We start from the raw sequence: 26967 nt of genomic DNA, 5'->3' as shown, positions 1-26967 counted from the left end.
CACTCATCTTGCTGGAGAACATCTGTCCAAACTTCCTTGGACGCTTTCTTTAAGAGAGCAGACAAGACTCCAGAAAAACCTGCAGCCAAGACTCCTGAGAAGACTCCAGCCAAGAACCCTTCAAAAAGTCCAGTCAAGAACCCTTCAAAAAGTCCAACCAAGAGCCTTTCAAAAAGTCCAGCAAAGTCACCTCAAAGAAGTCCTTCCAAATCAATGTGACTGCTATTTACAATATAAATACATTAATGTAGCTATGATACTCATCTATAATTGAATAAGTACAAAATTTTTGGACATTTTTGGTGAAAATAGGGTATTGGGCCTTGGTTTAGGAACTAGTCCCCAATTTATAACATTGTTTCTTATGAAAAAATTGGTTCCAGGTTACAATGTTTTGACTTAAGACGTGGTTTTCAGGAACCAATTGTGTTGCAAGTCCAAGGACTGCCTGTACTCCATTAATCTGTGTATATCAGTCAGACATTGGAGTGTTACTTTCTGTTTGTCTTTGCCCTCCCCTGACTGCAGCCCCTCAGCTGCCCACCCTTCTGTCCTTACATATACCTCCTGCCCCCATCTTATTCTCCACCTATAAAATCCTCCTTCCTACCTGGATTACCCTATTTTACTGACATTTAAAGACATGTATATAACATGATGTATCCAGGGTCATTTTGGACATGTTTTACCTGCATTCCCAACCCTTTCCTGAAATGTATCTATAATGTTTTTAGATTGTTAGCTTTTGGGGACCAGAACAATTTTTTCTAAGTGTTTTCAAGGTACCCAGCATACAAGATTGTGGATCCTGATTGAAGCCTGTGAGTATTACCATGAGGTGAATAAAAAGAAAATACTTTAATAAACTATCAAAAATACCTCTTTCTAGTCCCCATCCAGAAATCTTGCATCTATGTCCAGGTTTAAACATATATTCTGACCATGGGACACAGGCAGGTATGCTGTATGATAACGAGCATGGTCTTCCTTTGTCTATACTTTTCATCTCCAGCAGAGCAATGTCATTTTCATATGTTCCAGCATTATACTTTTCGTGGATTATCACTTTATTCAGCTTAAAAGTATCTATTTCTGGATTATACTGTATTGTGTCCAACAAGCCAGACCATATTCTATATTGATGAACTCGAGTTGCTCTGGAAAGAAATATGAAATACATTTTGCTAATAAATACAGCACAAATGTAAGCTCTCAGTTGTAGCCAACTCTGCCATTTTGCAGAGTATCAGAATTTCTGGAAAAAGAATTAATACTATGTATTAAAGAGTTGTCCTATTCTGAACCAAGTTGTCCAGAGCTTCCTGAAATGTCAGTGCGGATCGACTGGGCACTTCGTCTGATGCGGAGAATATTTTTTAGAGCAAAAATATATTATGGAGAGCACTGAACAGCAAGAGAGGAGGTTCCTTTTAACTATTCCTCATGCAAGGTGGTCACAATGCCCTTTTCTGCATGCTCAGCAGTTCACCAAGCTGCCAATGATTTTCCTTCAAAAACGTATGGTTTTACTTCTACTTAACACCAAAGACTTCAGCAGCCCTCCTGCCAGTAAAGTCAAATTTTGACAACTTAAGGTCCCTTTATTGCTTCTCAAGTAAATCTCAGGTAGTCATCCTCCTGCCATACTCGGCCTTGGTGAGGCCGCAGCTGAAGTACTGCATCCAATTCTGGGCTTCACAATTCAAGAAGGATGTTGAGAAGCTTGAGAGATCCCAGAGGAGAGCCACGTGCATGATCAGAGGGCAAGATAATAGGCCTTATAAAGAAAGGCTGAGAGCCATGGGACTCTTCAGCCTGGAAAAGCACAGGCTCAGCGGGGACCTGGTGGCTGCTTATAAGTACATAAGGGTACTCAGGATCTGGGGGAACGTCTGTTCACCAGAGCGCCCCAAGGAGAAACAAGGACCAATGATCATAACCTCCTCCAAGACCATTTTAGGCCGGACATAAGAAAACATTTCTTTACTGTCCAAGACCCCAAGACCTAGAATAGACTCCCTGCAGAAGTGGTGCAGGCACCTACTCTGGACTCATTCAAGAAACGTTTGGATGCTTATCTTGCTGGGATCCTTTGACCCTAGCTAACTTCCTGGCCCTGGGGCAGGGGACTGGACTTGATGATCTTCAAGGTCCCTTCCAGCCCTAACATCTATGAAATCTATGAAATTGGAAAGCAAGCGCTATTAGGAAAGGTTGAGATAAGCAAGCATGTTTAGCTTGGAATAAAGGCAGTTAAGCGAGGACATGATAGGAGATTCAAACATCTGAAAGTTTGCCATAAAGAAGTAAGAAAACAACTGTTTTCCACTGCTGCAGCGATGTGGAGCACTGGTTTTAAGCTGCAGCAAAGTAGAATTCAACTGAGTACCAGAAAAAAATTCCTTACTTTTAGTATGGCAGTGGAAGAGACTACTCAGGAAAGTCATGGATACTTTTATTGGAGAAGTATATCCTAAACTTTTGATACCCGGGGCACAATTCTTTTCTGGATTAGAACTGGTGGCATGCTTTAATCTTATACCCCAAAAGGGGAGCAAAGAAAAGTGGCAGCATCAACCCAGTTTGCCCTGCCACGACTTCTCCCAGCCCCCCCCCGCTCTCCAGTTGTGGCATGTGTGCAGCTTCCAGCTGCTAGATGTTCAGTCCTGGCACAGCTTCCAGCTACTGGGGAGTGTGCTGAGACTAGCTGCTGCCATGCACTGACTACATCCTGGGAATACAGCCATGTCAATCTGTGCTGCACCTGATTCCAAGCCCCATCCATTGCACAAGGCTTGAGAACAGGCTATGCGATCTTGGTCTTTAGCACATTTGAGAACAACAGGGAGCATCCTCTGAGTCTCTTCCCCCTGACCCTCCCCCTACAGACTTGCCTTGCCGTGCTCTGGGCCTCTGCTTCTCCCCACTCACCCCAGTTCCTGCTGCAGTGGCTCTGGGAACAGCCCACACCACCTGCCTGCTCCACAGGATGGCGCAGCCCATGGGCTGGGGTAAGTGGGGACAAGTGGAGCCCTGGAGCCAATTGCATGAGTGAATTTACTTTGCATATAATGAATTTGGGGTATAAAAAGAGTCATTTCATAAGAGTGAATTTGCATATACAGGACCCACATAAAATTGAGGGAAACCTGTACTACAAAGAGGTACTACACAGAACTTGCAGCCCCGCAAAACTGGGACTATTATGGTGGCTTTATGACTGTGACTAGTCTAAGACGAAGTGCTCAAGCTGTCGGCAAAATTCCCTTCCGCAAGGACTGAAGATGAGTTGGTCACCTTTAGGATAAACTGAAAGATGAACCCTTTTGCCATAATGCTAAGTTACAACAAACAGGAAAAAAATCCCAAATCCCTGCAACAATTTGCCCCTGGAGTAGAGAAAAGTACATTGAAGTGAATTTGTAGATTGTTCTACCTGCAGGATCACCATGCACAAACAGGCAGAATAGTCATTTTGAAGGATACCACTTGGAAATCCTATGTGGTAGAAGCGAGCATGTTCCATATGAACCTGAGAGAGCTAGAGCAGATCTCAGAATAGTCTGATGGTACTGACCGAGATCTACTTAATGTTCCTAATAAGAATTTAGAAGTTTAGCATGGGAACTTTTGCTCATTTTGCTTCTCCTCTAGGGTTCTTTCATGTGTTTCATCATAATAAGTTTTGGTTCAGTGACCTCTGTGGCTCAATATTTTTTGCTTCTAGGAGTCAGCAAATAAGTGGATGAGAAGCACAATCCCCCCAAGCAGTTACATTACCTTGCAAGTAGTATATCATTTCCAAACTGTTTCTTACCTGATGCAATGTGCAGCAGTTAAAATCCAACAGCCACCAATATAAACCCCTCCACAGTACACTGAGGGACCTGTACCACCTTCTTCTTTAATTGCCACTTGCCAAGGGAATTCACCCTATTAAAAAAAAATTCTGCATAGTTCATATTATACAGAGGATTATATAGGACTGCTTTATTTTTTAGTGTATAAAAGGTAGCAGAAAGTCCTTTGCACCCTCTTCTTTTCCCTGATTATCTCTAACCCAACTTCTGCAGTCCAAGAGGTACTTGTAAATTTAGACTCTGCAAAAAGAGGATGCGAGTTCCAACACAATAGTTTCCATGACTCTTTGTCCAACATAATGTCTTCACGACCAGAAGTATCTACCAAAGCGGGTGTGGATTCTGTGTGTGATCAAATATATCATACTACTCAAGAAACAAAGTACCCTTTCTAACTACAACAGTCAGTATTTTTCTGAATGATTTGTTCCAGTACTTTGCTAGTTTCTCTTTAGGTTGCCCTTGTTCCATAGTGCTGCATTACATAACTATGGTAGCACAGTTATGAGTTTTGCATCTCTTTACAATGGTGAGACTTAAAACCTATACTGTTGTGCAGAATACATTTGTGTAATTCCAGTTAAAATAGTTCAGATAGAAATGATCCTGCCTAGAGCAGGGACAACCTCTTGAGATCCCTTCCAACCCTATTTTACTATGATTTTCTGGTGTCACAGCTAGTACATTTATGTTGTCTGGTCTTTAAAAGGAAAGTATATTTTAAAATTGTAAGTTGTGAATACAGTTTTAGAATCAGTTTAGTATACTGCACTCTCAACTTCCATTTAAGGATTAACATTTTTAATGAAATCTTAGCAGTTGCTTTTTGCTGATTTAATTTGTGTTTAAACATGCAAATGTATCAATGTATGTATCAATTAGGTGTCTGCATTTAGTATGCTTTAAGATAACACTTTTATTATTACATCAAGGTGCTCTAAAGCTAAAAACAACAACATCAATTATAATTGTTAATAAACTAGGTCACCTTGGCTTTACCTTTGTAGCTGGATTTCCTCCTACAATTCGCTTATGTCGAGTTACAGTGTGGTTTGTAATACCACACTGTAACTCAGGTAAAAATGTCTTGATTGCCCTCCGTTCTATAAGAAAAAGGAAAAAAAAAAATCATTTAGATAATCAATTAGTTTCCACAAAAAAGGCTTTTGAAATATAATTTGATTCCTATGGCCACTCAGTTCTTTCATAATTGTAGGAATGGATTTCAGCCGAGGAGAAACTGCTGACTAACTGATGAAAAATTATTTTGAAAATACTAGAGCTGTGAGATACTTAGTTTGTTGTGTTCAGGAAAGGGTAATTTGACCAGCAACTTTGTGTGTATGCTATAAGCAACAGGTGATAACTTCCTATATTTTATATTCCAAGTTTAGCTTAATTTCCCACTTATAGCATTCATTCAAATAATTTTAAACATATTCTCTGAAATCTGTTTATACTTGCCTGCACCTTTTAGCAAAATAAGCAGAAGCAAATCCATAAGCAGTGTAAACTGTCATAGTACCACAGACATTGGTCACACAAAGACAGTTTAAACCAGGGGTGGGCAATTATTTGGGTCCAACGGCCACCTAGGGAGTTTTAATGAGCTGTTGCAGGCTGGGTCAGCACCACCTTCCCCCACCTCCTCCCACAACAACTCACCAAAACTTTCTATGGGGTTTTGGGCCGGCAGGGAGCAGTGTCTGGGGTGGGCAAGGCCAGGACCATGGAGCCAAGTTGCAGAGCAGTGACAGCTCAGGGCTGGGGCCCAGGCTGAGCTGTGATCCACTCCCTAAATGCCCTCACCCTGTGCGGAGGGTTGGCAGGGACATATGTGTCGGGGTATGTGTGGGGGAATGCCTGGGCACTAGGTCCTGGGAGCCAGCTGGGGGTGAGGGGAGGGAGAGACAGGGCAGCATGGGGTGCATGCAGCAGAGCTCCAATGTGGTCCACAGATGCCCTCATGGTGTTCTGCCCAGGGCAGCTTGCACTGTGCCCCTGTCTGCGCCCTCTAGCCCTGGCCCCAGCCAGTGCACAGCTTCTGGCAGGGCTGTTCCCAGTGCGGCTGCAGCTGGTGGGGCTGTTCTGCTCCCCTTGCCTCCAATGGCAGCTCCCCCTCTTGTTCCTGCCCCTGCTGCTCCACTCTGGATAGACAGGAGGGAAGCTTTATCTGTGCAGCTCCTGCCCCAGCATGTGGGGTTCTGGCTCTAGCTGCCTACCACCGGCTCCACCCATTTGCAGCTGGCTGCTTATTGTGCTGGGCAGGTGAGCAGGTGGAAGGAAGCTAGGAGCTGGAGCTCGAGCCTCATGCTCTGAGGCAGGAGCTGCCCAGCTGAAGCTCTCCTCTGACCTGGAGCAGCACAGCAGGGGCAGGAGTAGGAGGGGAAACCAAAGCTGGAGGTGAGGGGAGCAGAGTAGCACCTGGCTGACAGGCACCGGCAGAAGCCTGGTGCGGACTGCCCTGGGGCACTGAGGGTTTAAACCATCTGAACATATGCCCTGCAGTGCCCAAATAATTTGGGATTCAATTAATTGTACTTGATTTTAATTTTACAACGTATCACCGAAAGAATTCAATCAATTATTATTGCCTGCACTTGCATGCATTTAATCTATTTTTTAAAGCAATGTGAATGCTCAGTTGAAAAATGTAAGTTTCCTTTGTAAAGTTTGTCTTAATATGTAGTATCTAGCTAAAGTGTTGCACTCTAGGGAAACTAACCTTCATTTGCCTTGTAGTTTGGTACAACTTCCGGTGCTGTAATAAGATAATGAAATATTAGTATTTAGATATTTCCAAATATTTTAATTTACCCTGTCAATTTAAACATCTATTTATATATAAAATAACACCAGGTTCTTAACGGATAAAAACATACCATTTCAAACATTAATAGAAATACTTTTCCATCTTAGTTCTTAGAGGTGTTGCATCACAAAAAAATTTAGGCACTGTTCGGGCATTTTGACTGAAAAGTGATCTGTAATTAGCACATGACCTACGTCCTATATATGTCATATAATCAACTAAACAAGATTAGAATTTTTTTCTGAACATAAATAACTACATAATAACAATTTCCTCCCTTTTTTATCTTGCTCTCTTTCAGTATAAAATCTCTAGGCTTTATATAAGTCCCCAAACTTTGACGTTTCCCCTGGACAAAACCTCTTATTTTGGGATCCTATACAGGCCCATTATCCCATCCTAAGTATATGTGAAGTACTGAAATAACACTTCCCCCCACCCCAACACACACACAAAACTGGAATCAATTCCAATTAACTGCCATGCAAGATGCATGTGTAAGACTGTCACTCCCCATCCACCTCTCTCCCCCTTCTCCTCCCACCCTCCCCTTGCCTGTTGTGATGCAAGTCAAAGTCAGGACAGTCAACTCAGGGATAAATCCAACTTGTCTGTTTTTAGCACTCATTTAAAGAAGCTTTCAGGAACCCAAGGACTTTCCTTACTTTAGGCGACACTGTTGATGACAAGATGAAAAGATCCTGAGATAAGAAAATCCTGAGAGAGTCGGGAGAAGGGCTGGGTCTGTGTGGAGGGGGCTTTGTTGGCAGGGGGACTTGTGGGGCTGGGGCAAGGAAAGATTTGCTTGGTGTTCTTGAGCACCCTGAACCAACAGGCTGTTCCCAACCAACCAGGTTTCAGAAACCTGATCAGGGAAGTGGTTCTCTATGGGCACCTTACCAGACAGCAAGGGACCCCGACAACTCGCTTCGACCAGTTCATATCCTGCTTCAGGTTTGCACTATGGAAAGCCAGGGACCTGCTCATAAACTGATGGTCAGACCTCACAGTCGAGGACTGTATTAAAATGGGACTGAGCGAAATGTACTGGTACTACAGGAAGATAGAAGAGGACAACGGGAAAGAAATGGCATACCCCATCTTGTGGAGAGGTGTCTGGCATAGACTTTTTCAGGTGTAGACCCTCTGAGGAGGGCAGTGGGTGGGGGCATGAATGATGCATGCCCCTGGTGGCTGTGGGGGGGATGGTAGTGGCAGGCGTGAGCGCTGTGGTGATGCCAAGAGCGTGGCAGCAGTAAGCAGGAGCTCCCGCAAATGCTGCCGGTGCTGTTGGCAGCAGAGGGGTGGCGAGTGCCAACCAGGGGTTGAATATATAGAATTTTGCCTATATAAAGATTGAAGAATTGAGCCATTTTTGCAGACTGCACATCAGAATATTGACCTTGAATTTCTGGCTTTAGAATAAAATGTTAAAAAATACAACTAGAACAGACAGACTTACTCTACCTTTAGAGGGCTTGCTCTACCAGGGGCACTTTAACTCTGGGCTCTAAATAAAGTGCCTAGAGCATCTCATGTATCAGCAGCCCCATGCTTAAAAATGGCAGGGGGGTGCTTTATTTAAAGCTCATTGAATGAGCTTTAGTTAAAGTGACCCTGCTGCCATATTAAAGCATTTTTAAGCAAGCACACGTAAGTGTGTAATTACCACACTCCAGCAGACTTGGAATTGTGGCTCATGAATAGGCCCCCATGTGACTAAAGTTTGTTGATGATTTTGCAAAGTTGCCTTAGGTGCAGCTGCTGAGAAAGAGCTCTCATTATGTGAACTGAGTTTGCTTTTTAATTTAATTCCAAAGAAATATAGTTATGTTGATACACTCCAGGCACAACAACTAACTAAAATGAAATCTAAAATTAATAAGGGTAAAGATGAATCAGCAGGGGAGATATGAGAAATGGATTTGAGGGCAAATGGATTCTGCACTCTGCTCCTATTAAAGTCAATGCATAGCTGAGAGAAGAAGAAAGCACAGCTAATTCATATCACAGAAAACTCTGCCTCCTGTATTCATTCTTCTTTCTACATATCCTCTCCAACTGCCTGGGCACTTGCTTCTTATCCCATGATCACCTTTGAGCTTCTCCTTCCCTCTCCCTTGTACATAGAGAATCTTCCCTCAACTTTATACAAAGAAGTACAACCGTATCCTTTATATCCTTTCTAAAGACCCACTTCTATTGCAAAGACAACTAGAAATCTTGCAATTTCCTGTAGATAATGATGGTTACAGGAAAAATACACTTCTTAAAAGTCCAATGCTGTGGGCCAAAATCAAATGGCTAATTGGTATAGAGAACTCTGCACAGTGCCAATGCCTAATTAAATATGCAAACATATTAAACATTTTACCTTTCCCTTTTGCTCTTGTGCGTATTATCACTGGGAATAAAAAGCAAAGATATTAATATATATCAAATTTTCTCAGACTAACTCAGGTAAATGTTTTCCAGACCTTTAAAATGTTTAATAGGGAGATATTTAATATAATTTTGTGATAAGCATCGTGAAAATGCCTATAAATATGTTAATAACATTAATAGAATATCAGTATCATGTCCTTTTGCAGTTCGTTTACTGTATATTTTCCCTTAAAAAGTCTTTCCCATTTGCACTGATTTTGCAGTTAGGAAAATGATCTTAAGAAATCTTGTCTTAAGAAATTCTTGCCACCTTGAACCACTAATTATGTATTGATGGGTGGATAAAACATTTCTAATGTTTTTATTAAGTCAATTTTGTATTTCTATATCTAAAATTTGCAGGGTGTCAGTGGCTGCAGCATCTGGAGAAAGAGCTCTCATTATGCGAATCAAGCATGTTTTTGACTGAATTCAGAAGAAATATACATATCTCAGAACATTACAGACGTAACCAGAACATGCAGCATCAGGCTGATTGACTAAAACACGACTCAGAGCCAAACTAAATAATGACAGAGGTGACTCACTAGGTGAGACACTGAAAGAGCTTATCAATTAGAAATAGATTCGGGAGCAAATGATTGACCAGTTCTGGCCTTAGATACAGGGTTGTAGATAGGGGGCTGTGGCGGGGGCAATGGGCATGGTCCACCATTTGTTCAGGGGACAAATAGCAGATGTCTTCATTTAATATAACATTATTTGGAGAGCTCTACTATCATATTTTTATACCTTATGCAAGGTACTTTCCTTCCACAGAAGGTGCCCCTCTCACCTTCCTGAGCATTGTACTTACAGCATTGTGGTCTCTACACTGGGTGTGCCTATAGCATGTCCAGACTCCTTTGGACACCACCACAATTCAGATAAGATAATACTTTTCTAGTTTTCTGGTATAAATTTTATTTTATTTTCCTTCATCTGCTTCTGGAAGATATTTAACATGTTCTGCTTGAAAGTTGTCAAAGAAAATCTCTAACCAGAAGAGAACTGAGGGTGGTTGGGGGTGGGTTTGTCTGGACTTTGGAGGAAGCTGGCAAAGGGATATGTTGGTGTAACAGTTACTTCAGGAGTAAGCAAAGTAAAATTAAAAGAAACAAAATTAAATTTAATCTTTTGGAAGTGCATGGAGCGCCACAGCTAAAAGAACTGTAATTACAGTGTGTGGGAACAGTGTCCCTGCATGTCTATAGGCGCCCCTTCTGCTGCTAGTCTTTTCCTCTTGCGTAGCTTAATACAGGGACAATCCTTATGTTTTAGTTTAAAATTATCAGAACGTGGGAAATAATGCTATCTAAGTTTAACCTCCAAAACAGAGAGCTTTTCCTGCTCCTATAATGTCTGTTCTGTGGGAAACTTACCACTGAGCAAGAGCTACCAGCAAAAATTAAATGGCTAACTGGCATGAAGAACTTTGCAATACAGGCAGTCAACTTACAATGTTTAGAGTTACAACGTTTTGCACTTACAACGTTTATAAATTGACACCGTTTCAACTTTCTGACATCATTTTCAACTTTACAACACTTGATCTGACGCCACTCCATGCCAGCAAACAAGTTCTCTGCGTTGCCCATCTCCTGTCTGTTCAAACTTCCTTGGACACTTTCTCTAAGAAAGCAGACAAGGCTCCAGAAAAACCTGTAGCCAGGACTCCTGAGAAGACTCCAGCCAAGAGCCCTTCAAAAAGTCCAGCCAGGATTCCTTCAAAAAGTCCAGCAAAGTCACCTCAAAGCAGTCCTTCCAAATCAATCTGATTGCTATTTACAATATAAATATGTTAAAGTAGCTATATTACTCATCTATAATTGATTGAGTACAAAATTCTGGGGTATTTTTGGTGAAAACAGGGTATTGGGCCTTGGTTCAGGAAACAATCCTCCATTTATAACATCGTTTTCTATGGGAAAATTGGTTCCGAGCTGCAACATTTCGACTTAAGATACAGTTCTCAGGAACCAATTGTGTCGTAAGCCTGAGGACTGCCTGTATACAAAAATAAGAAACTGAAAAACTTACCTTTATGGTTTTCTTCTTTATTACCTTGGAAAAAAAAAGAAATTCATCAATTACTCTCTCTTCTTCTGACATACAAATGTAAATGCTCTCCAAATGTTTTCCGCATTGCATAAGGAAATAATTAATACACTATCCTGATTAACCTAGTAGAAAAGCCAATGAATAAATATATAAAATTAATGGAATACCAAATATTGACCTTGAACAGCTGGCTCTGGACTCTGTTCACCTAAAAATAAAATGCAAAAACATCAACAAACTCCAAATGACCTCCATCTTTGGATACTTCACGTAAATGGTCTCCAAACTTTTACTGCATTGGACAGTGAAATGTGTAGTATGTTATGGTGGCATGCAGCAAAGGAATGCCTATAAATATGTGAATAAAAATAATAAAATACACAAATATAGGCCTTAAATCTCTGGCCTGGATTTTGTTCATCTGGGAATAAAACATGAAAACATCAATAATATACACCACATTCTCCCTCCATTTCTAAACTTAGTGATCAACATAATAGAAATGCCAATATCTACATCTATATCTGAAGAAAAAAAATTAAATACCAATCTGTTGACTTTGAGTCTCTGAATATTGTGCATCTAAAAATAAAAACAAAAATATTAATACACAGCAACATCTTCCTTTCATTCCGGTATGCACATATACTTTCCAAATTCTTACAGCATTGCTGGGGAAGTATTCAGTATACTATAGCAACTAACATGATAGGAATGTTGATATTTGAATCAATAACTATAGCTGAACAAAAAAATTATACCAAAATGCTGAACTTTGATGTACACTTTGTTCAACTAGGTGTAAAACACAAAAATATCACTATAAAATTTCCATCTCTCACTCTGGCATGTGTCTCTTACAAATTTTACAGTATTGCATAAGGAAATACAGTAACAATATTATACAATAATGTTATGGAAATACATAACATTATATTATGTTGATAACATCATAACAATGCCTATGAGTATATGGCTAGAAATAATAGAATACAAACATGTTGGATATGCACATGACCACCAGGCAGCCTGGAGAGCAGCTCCCGTAGGTCAGTCTGGTGGGGTGGGGATTGAGGCCTACCCCACCAGAAAAGGAGGGAGGGAGGGAGTTGGGTAGGGTTGGGGCTGTTGCCCAGCCAGGCAGTGCATGGGCCTTGGGGTCCAGGGCTGGAATGCGTGATCGCAGGGTCCTGGCAGGGAATGGGACAGGGCTGTGGGCAGCTCATCTGGGGCATAGGAGGGCCTGGTTCCCTGGCCCTGCGTGCACTCCTGGAGAGGGCAGGAGGTGGCACATGCCTTCCAGATTTCTGTGTGGGGCAGGAGAGGGGGTGGGCTGCCTGCTGCAGGCTCAGGGCTCCCCTCCCTGCTGCCCTCCCCCCAGGGCCTCCATAGCCTGGCAGGCAGCCCCCTGCTGTGGCAGGGCAGAGCAGGGCTGGGTAGAGAAGCTCCTTGCCTCTAGGAGCCCTGCACCACCCTGGTGAAGTGACCCCTGCCTGCCCAACAGCAGCAGTGGTGGCAGCTTGGAGTGCCCCTCGCTGCTGCTGGGCTGGCAGAGGACACTTTACCAGGACATTAAGGGGCTTGTGCTGGCAACAAGTTTCCCCGCATGGCCCCATTCTGCCCTGCATGCCAGGTCCTGCCCACTGAGCTGCAAAGGCCCCAGGGGGAGGGCAGCAAGGCAGAGAGCCTGAACCCAGTGGGCAGCCTGCATCTGCCCTCCCTGATGGGCTCTACTCTGGCTGTGCTGCCCATGGGGGAGGGGGATCTGAGCGCCACGCTCTGTTCCCTACTCGGGCCACAGCAGCTGCCACCTCCCATAAGTAGCAGCCAGGGCTTAGGTGTTGCTGCAGGGGGCAGCAGCACCTGAGGCTAGGGTCCTCCGTCCCTGGCCTCGTAGCCCTGGCAGGAGGGGATCCCCTCCAGCAGGGCTGGCAGGGTAAGGGGCTGTGGGTGGGGGGATGAGGGTCACCAGGAGGGCCAGAGGGCTGTGGGTGGGGATGGAAGGGTACCTGCAGGGCTGGGGATTTGTGGCTTGGGAGTGAGGGGCCTGGACCTGTGCCCTGGTGAGTGAAGGGGGCAGGAAGAGCTCTGATTTTCCATGATAAAAAACCCAAAATCAAATACCAAAATTTATAGTTATTTAGAATTAATTTTATTCTAGTGATTGAGGCAATGATGGGTTTCCAAATTGCTTTAAAATTATAACTATATCAATAAAACATTTGGTTTTATTGATATATTGGCTTTTGGTTCTGAACTTTGTTCATCTAGGACTAAATAAGAAAATATTTATCATGCTATGTTCCTGACATAATAACAAAGCCTATGAGAATAGAGTTAATTATAACAGAATGCCAAAAAGTTGATCTTGATTCTCTGGTCTTGGACTTTGTTCACCTAAGAAGGAAACACTGAAACGTCAGTATATAACAAATTCTCTCTTTTTCTGTGGCAAACACATGAAAGCTCTCTCTAAACTTTCATATAATTGCGTAGAAAATTGTTTGGTATACTATGGTGATTAGCATCCTAAAACATTAACATAATAGAATACCATCATCTTGATCTTGAATTTCTAGTTCTTCATTTTGTTCATCTAGGAATAAAACATAAAAACATGAGTATATATCAAGTTATCTTTCATTCTCTATTATACACATGAAAATACTCTTCATACTTTCACAACATTGCATGGATAAGTATATAGTAACAGCTAGTAATTAATATAAAATTATGAAAATAATAAAATACCATCAGGTTCACCCTGACTTTCTGGTTCTGTCGTTTTTTCACCTATAAATAAAACGCAATATCATCAGCATACCACATATTCTCTCTTTCTTTGGCATACACGTGAAAATGCTCTCCCAGCCTTTCACAACATTGCATCAGGACAGAATTACTACACTAGGGAAGCTAATGTTATAAAAATACCTAAATGTAAACATATAAAACTCCATCATGTTGACCTTAAATTTCAGGCTCGGGACTCCTTTTTATCTAGGAATAAAACACAAAATCATTAATACATTTGAAATTCTCCCTCTTTCTCTGGGATACAGTCCCCAAACTTTTATTTGCTTACATAGGGAAATATTTAATATGGTAAATTGAAATGCCTAAATAAATACATGCAGCACAAACACCAAAACATAATACCAAAATATTGACCTTAATCATTGGCTTTACAGTTTGTTTACCTAGGAATAAAATTCAAATAGGATAATATAGAATGAGCTAACAGACTTATTTTACATTATTTTTAAAAAGGTTCCAACTCAGGCATTCAGCCGAATTTTCGAAAAGCAGTTAATAGAGTACCGTTAGGATAGCTATGGAATAGGTGAGCAGAATATTTTTATCTCTTTATTTTCTTTATAGATATAGAAGTAGGTTTTGTATCTCTGTAACTAAAATTTGTTGATGGTTTTGCAGCTGTTGGAGAACATGCTCCAATTATGTGAATGAAGATTTTTTTGTATTGTATTCAGAAGAAATATAGCCATCTCAGCACATTTTTGGCATTACCAGAACAGGCAACATCAAGCTGATTAACTAAAACAAAACCCAGAGCCAAACTAAAAAGGTAAAGGTGAATCAGTAACTGAGCTACTGTTGAAGAGCTTATAAATCAGAAATAGATATGGAAGCAAATGACTGAACAGTTCCGCCCTCAGATTTACAAAGGTATATGATCATGACACCTCCAGCAAGAAAGGGAAGAGCAAGTTCAAAGCAAAATAAAACAATGACTCCATTAATAATTGTTTGGCTTCCCTTTGCATAAGTAGGGATGAAATATGTAAGCATTCTTTATGCTTTAGTTGAAAGTGATCAGGACAGAGAAAATAAAGCTATCAAAAAATACCTTCACAGTTCACTTGTAGTTCATCCTCTCCTGTAAGGCAATCAATTTCCTTGTTACAGAGGTAAGTCTTTGGAATACACACACCAGAGTTACAGAGAAAACTCTTGTTCTTGCATTCTGTAGAGGAAAAGAGAATACCATTTATGTGAATGGCATCAAAAGGTTCAGCAGCTTAACACATGGCAAAAATAATATCTCCAAATCAGATGTTCGTAACTATATGATGACACCAGACACTGTAAACCTAAGATGAAATGGATGCCGTTAATTCTGTATACTCTATAATTTTCAGTTTCAAGGCAACAAAAATTTAGCAATAGTTCCCAAACTTATTGAGCAAGACTACTTGCTAATTTTTTCCAAAAGTTGTGTTGGAAAACATCAACCCCAGCTAAACATCACTCAGCTTCCTCTCGTGTTAGCATTCCTGATTTCAGTAGCTTTAGGATGCTCCCTGGAGTAGGGCTAACATTTTCAAAAGCAGAAGCCTAAACTATGCTTCTAATGCTCCCCTCTACACATTAAACGTATTGTACAATTAACTGGTTAATTGCCCAATTACCGGGAAAGCAGTTGTCATATAATAACCCCTCCAACCAGCTACTTAGACTTTGAAAAACTGTACTGACTTTATAGTTGCTTGCTACCGAACTTTAATTTGCACATGTAATAGGGTCTCCCCTGCAGCTGGGAGCCCTGTCAACTGACATGGCTAATGCAAAACCCCCAGACTCAGGGAACCAAGACAGCTGTGATCCCCAGAGCTCAGGCTGCATAAACCCCCCAGGCCTTGAGGATCGCAACTGCCATTATTCTTAGTGCCTGGGGGTGTGGGAAACTCCCAGACCTTGGGGATCATGGCTACCATGGTCCCTAGCACTCCCTGAGGACATGTGGCATGGCAGAAGGTGAGAATTTGTGAATTGTGCATGAGATCCCATCGTGCCTTTGCCTGCACATGTAGAGCGGGCCTAAGTGACTTACAGGTAGGCCTGTGTGAGTCGGCAGCGATCTGATCCAGCTTCAGAGCCGGCCGCTTCGGATGGCCGCAATCTAATCTGGAGCCCTGGACCGGGTTTCCCCCTCAATCCAGCTGAAGTGGCTCTGAAGCTTCAGAGTCGCCTCAGCGATCCGGTCATAGGGTATAATGGGGAATCAATGAAATATCTATAACTTCGTTGTTTTTTGTCTGATTTGGATGAAACTTGCAGGAATGGTAGCCTCTACTGAGACCATGAAACCTGCCAAACTTCAAGAAGATCAGTTTAGGGGTTTGGGGAGAACTGTACCCCAAATCCTTGAAAGCCAAACTCCTGTCACTGATGTATGTTACATCATGTGGGGGTCAAATCTGCAGGGCTGGTAGCTCTTACTGAGGCTGCAAACCCTGCCAAGTTTCAAGAAAATAGGTGCAGGGGTTTGGGGGAGCTGCACCTCAAGCTGCAGACAAGCAAAACTGGTGCCATGGGTGACATTGCGTGTGTTAAGACGCAGCAGGGTGACAGCTGCAGGGATGGAGGCCCCTGCTGAGGCCACAATGCCTGCCAACTGTGGAGGAGATGGGTGTGGGGGGTTCTGGGGCCCTGCACCCCTAGCTGCTGACAGGCAAAACTTGTGCCAAGACTGGCTCTGCCTTGGGTCCCTTGGTTGTCTGGATTGATCCTTTCCTCTCCTCAGCCTGGTTTTGTAGGTGCTAATTGCTCTTGTTAAGTCGTTATGCAGCAGCTAGGTCCTGTGTATTGAGCTGGTCCCTGAGTCCCTGGTCCCTGGGTGAATCATGATTGATTGATTGGTAACTGGGAGCACAGCAGCTTAGCAGCCAGGCCTGCAGCAGTGTCTCCCCTCCCTACCCCAGGACAGAGACGGTCAGTCCCACAGCACTCATGGCACGAGTTTTGCTAGCCCCAGCTTGAAGGGCAGTTTCCCCCAAACCACTGCACTGATCTTGAAACTTGCAGTTTTCACCCTGCTATGTTGTAACGGCTAGACACGACATGAGTTTTGCTTTCAAGAATTTGGGGTGCCATTCCCCGCAAACACTTGCACCAATATTCTTGAAACTTGTCAGGCTTCATGCTCTCTGCAGAGTCTACCACCCTGGAAAAGTTCATCTAAATTGGACAAAAAAGTTCATCTAAATTGGACAAAGTTATAGATATGTTATTTTTCCCCCATTATACCCTATGGCCCAATCACAGGTGGCTTGCAGCGCTTCGGGAAACCAAATGAGGCCAGCATGTTGACCTGGACGTGCTGCTTTGGATCCTGAAGCATCTGAAGCTTCTCTGGATACGAAGCTCTGTCCAAAGCCTCACACAGCCCTACTTATAAGCACATGTTCTGTTGAATAGCTTAGGTGCAAGTATAGGATTAGAAGAAAAAACTCCTAGTTTTTTCCTGTGCTTTTACCTACAGTTTATTTGCAGACTTTACCTAACCTGTAAATGTGCTGGTAGAGGGACCTTGTTGTAAGCATAGATGTCTGTAGTTATAAGCATACCTATATGAAAAATACAAAGCCAAAACGCATTTGGCAATTTTAAAAGTTGGCCAGATATATTCATTATGTTTTAATAAAAAATTACTTTTGTCTTTGTTTGCCATCCATTATTAATTCACTTTCTATGAATATTCTAGCAGACAAATTTATTAACAGGAACACTAATAAGAAAACCAAAATCAGGATTATTTGTGGAAATGAATTTTGAATTCATAAGTATGTTCTGCTTGCTTCTGTGTAGTACATTAACCTCATTTTAAAACGTATGGTCCTCCACTTCAGTTATTTGACCTATTTCTCTTCTGTTTTCAGGCAAACTAGCCACAGCTTGAATTTCAAATGCTGACCAAAGTGACTTGTCATGAATGATCTGCAGGTCAAGAATCATCTCAGATATGTTTTTGTGAATTATTTTTCATGAGTAATGCATTTGAGATGATATTAACTTCGTTTAAGGACAGTTTGCTAACAGGAAAAGATGCAGATCTATTTTTACTATCAAAACTTTCCTATAAATACTAATCTTTTTTAATTCAACCAGGCAAACTAATTTTTAACAACAATATTTTTCTGCATCCTAAATAATGCCACTCTCTCTCTCCTAACACTCTTAGATTATCTATGCACTTCAAGAAGTTACATGACGGATCACTTTCTTTACTTACCTATAAACAAAATAATTACTTTTTTTCCACAGCTCAAATTAAGCAAATTGATAATGCCTTATGCCTCTGAGAGTTCTTGGGGAAGTTACATAAAAGAATGTACATTGAGGCAGACTCAATATTATTACCTTTGCAACACAATTCATCACTTAGGTCTCCACAGTCATTTATCCCATTACAGGTTTCTGTCAGAGGAATGCATTTCTTATTGGCACAACAGAATTCCTCTGGTGTACATTCTGTAAGACAGGAACAAAAATTAACTATATTTGGAAGTTTCTACAAGTCTATAAATGTACTGGGCAATTTCTCATTTATAAGCATACTTTTGCATTAGCTACTCCCCTCCCCCTTGCATTTTAGGGCTTCCTCCAAAGCCCAGAGAATTCAGTAGGTGTCTTTCCATTGATTTCAAAAGGCTTTAATTAGACCTTCAGTATGGCCTCCCTGTTTTTTCCCTTCTCCACCTTCCAGCTGCCTGGAAACCACTCTCTTTGTTAAGTATTCAAATAAAACTATTAATCAGGCATTTTACTCAATGGTATTAGGGATTAATGTGATGGGCACTCTTCCTTGTGAAGGAGACATTGTGTTCAGGAGTATCCAAATTTTTGCTTTTGTGATTATATCAAAAACAGAGCAGATTATAATTTGCCCCAGCCAAGTGCATCTCTCTCTGATGCTACCAAAATAGCCGACAACACTAAAACCCCCAAAACCTGCAACCTAACCCCAATCCTTCAAAGCCATATATCATCATATTTTACATATAAAACAAAGAACTATAAAAAAAACTTCAGACAAGGACTGACAAGGACTAGTTTACAATGGTAAAGGAATTATTTCAGGTTCAGTCATCTGAGGTGATGAACCCCTTGCAGAAAGCACTAAGAATTCATACAATCCAGCTCTGGGTTTTTGAAGCTACTTAATTTCATTGCATTTTCTTCCTGAAAAGAGCAATGGCTAGGAGAATCTCTCCACCAGTGTTAGAAATTATCCAGAAGGATGCAAGATGGTCAAGAGAAGGAGTTTAGAGTTGCCTTTCTTGATTAGGAAGTGAATCCAATTGGGGATAAAATATTTTGTCATGTTACCCTTTCTGAATGTCTTTCAGAGTATTTTGGGTACAAAGTTTAATTGTATTCCTTGTTTATTATCGTTATTTAAACAGCTCAAAATCATCATAAATTTTACAAAAAAGCAATTCAATACCTCTCTATAGATTACTGACAGACATGCACTCCCCACTGTAACTTATGGTGCTTTGCAAGAAGCACCATGAGTTATAGTGATCCCCTGGACCCAACTGACTTTCACTGTTGGGTCTGGGAGACTGGGGGATCAAGCTTCATAGCCCCCTGCTCCCAGCTCCAGTGTTATCTTCATAATGGGAAGGGGGAAGAGAGTGGAGATGGCTTAGTCTGGGGTTTCCTCAGCCTAGGCTGGAGGGTGGTGCAGGTGGATTGGAGCCCTCCTCCTACCTCAACCTCCAGCACAGGCTGGGGAAACCCCAGACCAAGGTCCTTTTCCTCCTTTCTCCCCATCCCATTCTGAAGACAGCACTGGGGGTGGAGATGGGCCACATCAGTTCAATCCTGCTCCCAGCACATGCTGACATAAGTTAATGAAGGCACTCGGCTCTGGAGCACCTTTATTTGAACCTTCATGTAATGAGGGTTCAGCTTGTTACACAATCAAGCAATTTTTAAGTGCTCTACAGCCATGCGCTTCTGTAACGGCATGGCTGTACAGCACTTCAGGGACCCAATCACACAACAAACTGTCACTTCTGTCAGTGTCCATGGTATGTCTATGATGGCATGCTTGATAGTGCAGCTTAAAATGAAGAACCTTAAGAGCGTCTAAAAAAACCTCTTTTTCTTTTTACCAACCTCTCTGGTCTTTATGGCATGCCACCATAGCAAAATTCTTTACACCACCTGGAGCTGATCTCTTAATTAATTTACATTCAGCTAGGCTAGTCTCTAGTCCTCTGCACATCACTCGAAGACACCAAGATGAAGTATTGGCATGTTCTGGGACAGTGAATGTCTTTCTGTGATATTCAGCACCCCTATGAAGATACAGTTTAAGAAACAATTGTTATAACACAGAATACACTTCCTTCTATTTTGTGATATAGAATTGATTTGATTCCCCCCCCCCCACCACCCTGCTGCACAACAGGGTGAGAAGGAAAAAATACACCCCATCAATAAAATGGTCAGTCAATAAAAAGGGGTAAGTAAAAGATGTCTCTTTTGGAAGAAAAGGTAAAACAAAATGGGGTTGTTAGTCTGCAAATTGTTCAATACAATTATTCCCTGCACCCAAGTATAGCCCCATCAAATCCACTGTGCCTCATCATGGGCAGCAATTAAACATGTAGGGTCAGACCTTTAGTTGTATGTGGACTTTTTTAATCAAGAATTTGGGGAACATCCTGCATTATGCTACGTATCTTTGACTTCTCTCAAAGTGAGTGAAAGCCAAAAGTGGTGAGATCAGAACCAGATTGAGCCCTTAATAAAATTATCTTTTGGTAGCCTTATTCTTGCTTTAATATTGATATTCTCCTGCATTAAGAAATCTGTGTCAAGTAAATAAGCAATTACAGAGGCTTGTCATGGCAAATATGTAATGCTCAACCAAGACTCAGTGCGCTGTCTTGGTACAAATCCCTGCCCATGTTGCTTGAAAAGTTAATGGCCAGGACGGAATTGAACTCTCTCTCATAGTTATTTTGTGGGGTTTTACTGCAGGATAACAGGTCTTATGTAGCATGAAATTGTCACTTAGGTCTTAGACACAAATTCATTTGCAGCTACAGAATGGAGTGTTATAGGCATGGACACATGTGCAGTGCCCCTTGACTGGAGCACTACAAAGTTGCCTCAGATCATGCTCTCTAGCCAGGGGACAATAGGCTCCCTGGAAAATTTGACCGATAAACTCTTGCCATCACAGGAACAGCTGATTGGGTTATCTGAAAGCTGCCCAAGATGGCAACACTAATTGGGGGTCTCTTCTGCCAACCCAAGATGGTAATGGCTGATCTTGTAGGCCCCCCTGCTTGATCAGTTGTGGTTCTCTTATCTGAGAACTCACTCCCTTTCTGGGGAGTTGGGTGTCAAAGGTAGTGCTTGGCCACCCATGTGTGTGGAGCAAGTGAAGAGAACACTGTCTCCTGGTCCTGCAACAGTGGCTTCAAAAACAAACTTGGGGGTGTTGAGAGTGGCAGCTCTTTCCACCACCTGGTGGTGCCCTGGCAACACTGGTTTCCCCATGCAGCATTGCCCTTTTCTATACAAAAACCCTACAAAACTTACGCTTCAAAGCCACGGTGTCTGCAGGCTACATTTGCTTCATTCATACTCCATTTGTTGTTACACAGAAATAACTTCTCAGTGTTGTTCACAAGCTTTACTTGAATTATACCCTCTGACTCTGAATCTCCATAGTTCAGAGAAACATCAACCGTCTCTAAAACAAGCAAATATATAACCCAGAACACTGTTATTCTTGCAGAAGGGTATTAGAGGAAAGATGAGCTCAGAAAAAATATGGAAGGGTTAGACAAGTAGTGGAATAGATTATGTAGGGAGGTTGTAGAATCTTATCGAAGGAGTTTTTTTAAGAATGGCTTAGACAAGAGATGCTCAACCTCTGGCCCACAGGCCAAATGCAGCTCACAGAGCCTTACAATCTCTCTCGTGGGGCTCCCCGTGCCTTGGCAGTGGGGAAGCAGTGGCAGTTAATACTATGCCCCCACCCCACTTCCAAGATCTCAAGCCCCACGTTGTGGGCCAGAGCCAGGCCACAACCCCCACTTCCCATGGCCAGATCAGGCCTGGGCCACACACCCTTCCTTCTACATGGCCTGGTTGGAGCAGGGCCATGCCCCCTTCTCTCTCAGCAGGGTTGGGCCATGCCCCTTTCCCTCCACTTGGCCAGGTTGGGGCTGAGCCATGCCCCCTTCCTCCCAGTGGCCAGACCATGCTTCCTTCCACCCAGCCTAGTCAGCTTGGGGCTGGGACATGTCCCTTTCCTCCCACAGGGTTGGATCAGGGCTGCGTCTTGCCCCCACAACTGGGCAGGGATGGGGCTGGGCCATGCCCCCTTTCTCCTCACAGCTGGATCAGGGCAGAGCTGCCCCCAACCTCCCACTATGTAGCCAGATGGGTCCCTACCATGTATGCTGTGCATCAGATTGGGTCCACAGGCCAGACGCAACCTGTGGAGGGATTGGGCAATGCCCATACAGCCCTACAGACAAAAAGGTTGAGCACCACTGGGTTAGACAGAAGACTTTAGGAATGGTATAGCTATGGATGATCCTGCCTTGGGACATGGGCAAACGCTAAGTGGCTTCTTGAGTTTCTTCCCTTTGCAAATAAATGAACATTGTTTTTAATCTGTAGAGAGTGAAGTACCTACAAGTTATCATTATATGCTTGGAAAATAGGATTCTAATACCTCCATGTATGTAATTGCCTTGACTCATATACTTTGCTTCTGGGTGCTGACATTCATAGCTCTTCAGCTGACAGTAATTTCGGAATGTTTTTCCATTGATAGAAGACACTGAGGTGCCATTCTTTGGGCACTGGTAGGGAAGCTTGCAAATACAATTTCCTGACACACATCTCTTCCAGGGCAGACAAAAAACTTTCTGACAAGAGTCCTGTGTGTATTTCTCTTTCAAACATTCTTCTACCAGGTATGTTTCCTTGTGAGTTGGTTGAACCAGCTGAACTGGTTCTTTATTGTACTCAGAGGTCTGGTTCTGGAAGACCTAAAATAAAGAAAAAAAATGAAATAAGTCTAGGAAGCAAATAACTGCTATTAGGGTCCATTTCAAAATCCACTAAAAGCACTGCATGTCCTTCAGCTGATTCTAACTGGGTGTTATATAAGGCCCATCACTACCCTTTTTCTTGTATCAAAAGGGTCTTTCACATCAGGTGTTTTTAGTATTATATATGGTCGCCCCACACTATCTTCTTCCTCTTTCTTCCTTTTTTTTAAAACTTATTTGGGGTTTGGTTAACCCTCTTTCTTTTTGAATCTCTCACCAGGGTCTCTTCTCTCTGATTTCCTGCATATGTAACAGTCTTGCCTTTTCAATATGTCAGTTTTAGTACACAGCAGATTAGAAAATTTTACCCCAGAAGTTGAACACATTAAAAAAGTATGATGAATTGACATTCAGTGGGATTTACAGTAAATTGCTATAGGGGTGTATGAAGCTGGCTACATTCAATTTGGATTCAGATTCAGCTCAAGTCAGGGACAGTGATTCAATTTTTTGATTTGGACCACTGTCCCCGATTCAATTCAGCTGAATCTGAATCTGAAGATTCGATGCTGATTTAGAGAATCAGCGATTCAGCCATAGACACAGCTTTAGAAGTTTTTTCTACATATCTCAAAGTACTAGTATGTCTCGTGAACGCTGAGATGCTGGGGTGGATGGAGCATCCCACAAGAGTGCAAGGGGCCCCACCACGTGCTCAGTGGCAAGTACTTCTGGTCCACTTCCAGGCCTGCTGGGGAGCATGCAGGGGAGCCCCCCTGTGCCTTGCTGGCTTGACGATCAGCTGCGAGGGGACACCAGGTGCCCCCCAAGACCCAGGAAGCAGGCAGTCACTCAGCTGGGGAGGCATGGGGGCCCCCCCTGCATGCTCACCAGCAGACCCAGAAGTGACCCCCACATTCCTGTGAGGTGCTGCACCTGCCCCAGCATCACAGCATTGACGAGCCACCTGGTACCTTGAGGTATGTAGAAAAAACATTTAAAGCTGCGTCTATGTCCCAATCTTTGAATCTTTCTGAATCTCTCCAAATTGATTTGGAGGGTTCTGATTTGATTTGGATTTGGAGATTTGGCCACCGAATCAGGCCAAATTTTTGCTTAATTGAATCAGGGACTGAAGCTTCGCACAGCTGTAAATTGCTACTAGCAAAATTGCAGCTGGATGCTTCAGAACAGGTGTTCTTTTCTGGCCTAATTTTCTTTGATTTTAAGTGTAACCTACACATTTTTAAGGAGGCACATATGAGCAAATTAAGTGTGAGAGAGATTTGAATCTAAAGTTTTCCTTTAAGGTCTACTGTGGAAACAATTATGTATAATGAACTTCTTGCAAACTTGAACTTTAAATACTGGTATATTTCATGGCCATATATTTTTTTGCCTCAAGCACAAACACAAATTTGTTGGTTGGTGGCCTGTGCTACCCTGTAGTTCTGGCTCTGGCCCATATGAGTTGTGTTTACACCTATACTGACACAGAGCCCCAATAATTCATTCAGGGCCCGATTAATGCATAGGCAAACTAAGCACATACCTAGGGCCCTGAGCTGAGGGGGGTGGGGGGAATGCAGTGTGGTGCAAAGGGCCCTGTTCACCTTCCCTCCTCTCCTCTCCTGGATGCCTGCGGGGAGGGTGCTGCTAGGTAAATATAATTTTTTTTTCAGCTTTGACCTAGTTCACATTCACTCTCTGGCCAGCCACAAAAGCAATACAAAACAAACAGTGAGACTCATTTGCATACCTATCTTGCATATACCTGGACTATGCAAGTAAAATATCCAAATGAGTCCTCTCCTCACTTATACTACATTGCTCATGGTAACTCGCTAGTGAGTGAATGAGAACCAAGTCACACGCCTCTGCAATGGCAGCACCAAGAGGGGAAAGTGTTCTTTCCCCTGTTGTAGCTGCTCTAGGGGTGGGGAGGCCTTGGCTCCTGGCCTCTCCCACCCCTGCCTTGGGTCTGCTAAATGGTTAATCTGGACCTGATTTCATTGAAGGTTTGCCACTTTTCCTTGCTACTATTTGAGATAAAAAGAATGTTGAAACATAAAAATTACATCAATCAGACTTCTGCATACAGATATAAGAAAAAAGTTAGCCCCCAGATTTGGCTTGGCATTCTTGAACGGGCTTGTTAAATCAATACAATTCAAGTCTAAGGTACTACAGTGAAATCCTGATCTGCTGAAATAATGAGTGCTTTGTTCCAGATTTGAGTGGAAACAGGATTTCACATAGAAACTTTACCCTGTTGTGTAATCATATTAAATTTGTCCTGTTATTCATGGGTCAGTACTTATTCAATTAATTGAATTATATTCTTGATAGAATCAAAACAATGAGACAGATCCTATTGTCCTTATTCTGGCTTAATTCTCATATTTCACTAGAAGTTTTGCCTGAGTATAGCTTGAGAATAAACAGAAGAATTTGACTACCTGGGGCCCTATTCCTGCAACTGAATCAAGTTAGGAGTAACCCTGAACCCATGTGAAACTCCATACAGATTTGGCCCGCTGACATAATACCCAACTAGAATAAATAAAGGAAAGAAAAATATATATCAAGATTTAGATATTCAAGGTTGGAATAATTATATCAGTACCATTAAAGGAAATTTAAAAATCATCTATTTTTCCCAGTTAGTATTTAAGAAAAAAATATTAATTGTTTCATTTAAAATAAATGAAATTCTTACCTTTCCTCCATAAGTACAAAAGAAGACACATGAAAAACCCAAGAGCAGCAATACTTTCATGATGCAGAGTTTTTATCTTTCTTTTTTCGATGAATTTCCCTGGCTAGGATTGTTTTTAATCTCAGATATTTGTCTGTGTTTAATTTTTAACCTTTAGTAAAATATTTAAAAGTTAGTTTAGAAACAGAGTGCAAGAACCTTCACATCGACTGATAAATCTGAGCACGCTGTAAGTATACTGTCTCAGTTTATCTGGTCTTACGGTAACAAGAGAAGATAACGAAAGTAAAGTCTTTAAAGTAAATTATTAAGGGGAAAATCCCATTAGGAATTTACTTTTCCAAGCGCTAAACATTGCTGATTTTTGCTAAGCCTATCCTAGAAATTCTCAGGAAATTCTACCCTAGTTCTTAGTTGGCTTCATGTATGTGTCTCTAAATAATTCTGGAACAGAATACATTTCTTCACAACAGCTAGAAGTAATACCAGGAAGTACCATGCATCACTTTTCAACAACCTAGATGGTCATCATTCAAGATTACATTTGGTACATTGCTCAATGCTTTGGCAAGTAGTACAAACAAACTCTCTATGGGAGAGTCAAATTGCAGGAACATTTTTTTAATGAAAAGAAAAAAATAACCAACATAAATCACTTCAGATTCCAAAAAGCCAGAAATAACACAACTGCTTTTGCATGCAAAACGAAAAAATATCCTACATAATGTGGTGCTGACAGGCTCACAGAAAACTAAAGTTATGACTTCAGATGTCCTGCATAAAAATTCTCTGTTATGAATAGGGGCTTCCTGGTGATGGCATGCACAGAGATGAAGAAAACATGGTTGTGGCCACAGTGCTAGTTTACCCACTTGCCTTTGGGCATGCCACACACCTGACTCGTCTGCCACACCTTGTTAATTAATTAAGATATTAATCAAGGTGGGAGGCTGCCCATTCTTGCCCCGATGCCAGGGGGCGCTATCTGGGGGTCTGTTCCTTCCCTACACCACAGTCCAAGCCTTACAGATGGCATCCAGATGTCACAGTGCTCCCGGCCTACAGCCGGACAAAGCTTAGGCCTCATTGTCAGGCCTTAGACACTCACATTCAAACCTCCCTCCTCTCACTAAGGCCTCTCACACTCCACCCTCTTTCACAGGGTCTCTTTCACGCATCGACAACTTATACTGCCTTGCTCCCTCTTGGAGTAGGCCCCTTAGGCTATAGGCTTTAGCTAGCTCATACCTTGGGTGG

The 26967-nt window shown here is 42.1% G+C and overlaps 1 protein-coding gene across 7 annotated transcripts in view; it reads right to left on the bottom strand.

Annotated features, from left to right (window-relative positions):
- The window catches only part of CFI (complement factor I), a 28856-nt gene extending 2698 nt beyond the window's left edge, over positions 1-26158 (bottom strand). The window contains exons 1-16 of one of the 7 annotated variants that reach the window (XM_019534109.1): positions 25711-26158; positions 22670-22988; positions 21523-21676; positions 20086-20267; positions 18319-18429; positions 15026-15142; positions 13909-13950; positions 13712-13753; positions 11704-11739; positions 11336-11365; positions 11137-11160; positions 9047-9076; positions 6586-6621; positions 4860-4963; positions 3818-3933; positions 880-1157 (exon numbers count right to left, since the gene is read on the bottom strand). In XM_019534109.1, the coding sequence (XP_019389654.1) occupies positions 880-1157; positions 3818-3933; positions 4860-4963; positions 6586-6621; positions 9047-9076; positions 11137-11160; positions 11336-11365; positions 11704-11739; positions 13712-13753; positions 13909-13950; positions 15026-15142; positions 18319-18429; positions 20086-20267; positions 21523-21676; positions 22670-22988; positions 25711-25770 (1681 nt within the window). In that variant the 5' untranslated portion in view covers positions 25771-26158. The remainder of the gene's footprint in view (positions 1-879; positions 1158-3817; positions 3934-4859; positions 4964-6585; positions 6622-9046; positions 9077-11136; positions 11161-11335; positions 11366-11703; positions 11740-13711; positions 13754-13908; positions 13951-15025; positions 15143-18318; positions 18430-20085; positions 20268-21522; positions 21677-22669; positions 22989-25710) is intronic. The other 6 variants (XM_019534110.1, XM_019534111.1, XM_019534112.1 and 3 more) reach the window with 6 other exon arrangements.
- Positions 26159-26967: the final 809 nt, after the last annotated feature.

The sequence above is a fragment of the Crocodylus porosus genome, unplaced genomic scaffold, assembly GCF_001723895.1.
Source record: "Crocodylus porosus isolate Cpor-Errol unplaced genomic scaffold, CroPor_comp1, whole genome shotgun sequence".
NCBI classification, from domain to species: domain Eukaryota; kingdom Metazoa; phylum Chordata; order Crocodylia; family Crocodylidae; genus Crocodylus; species Crocodylus porosus.
The sequence above is the reverse complement of the archived record's forward strand: the minus strand, read 5'-3'. Positions and strand labels throughout refer to the sequence as shown.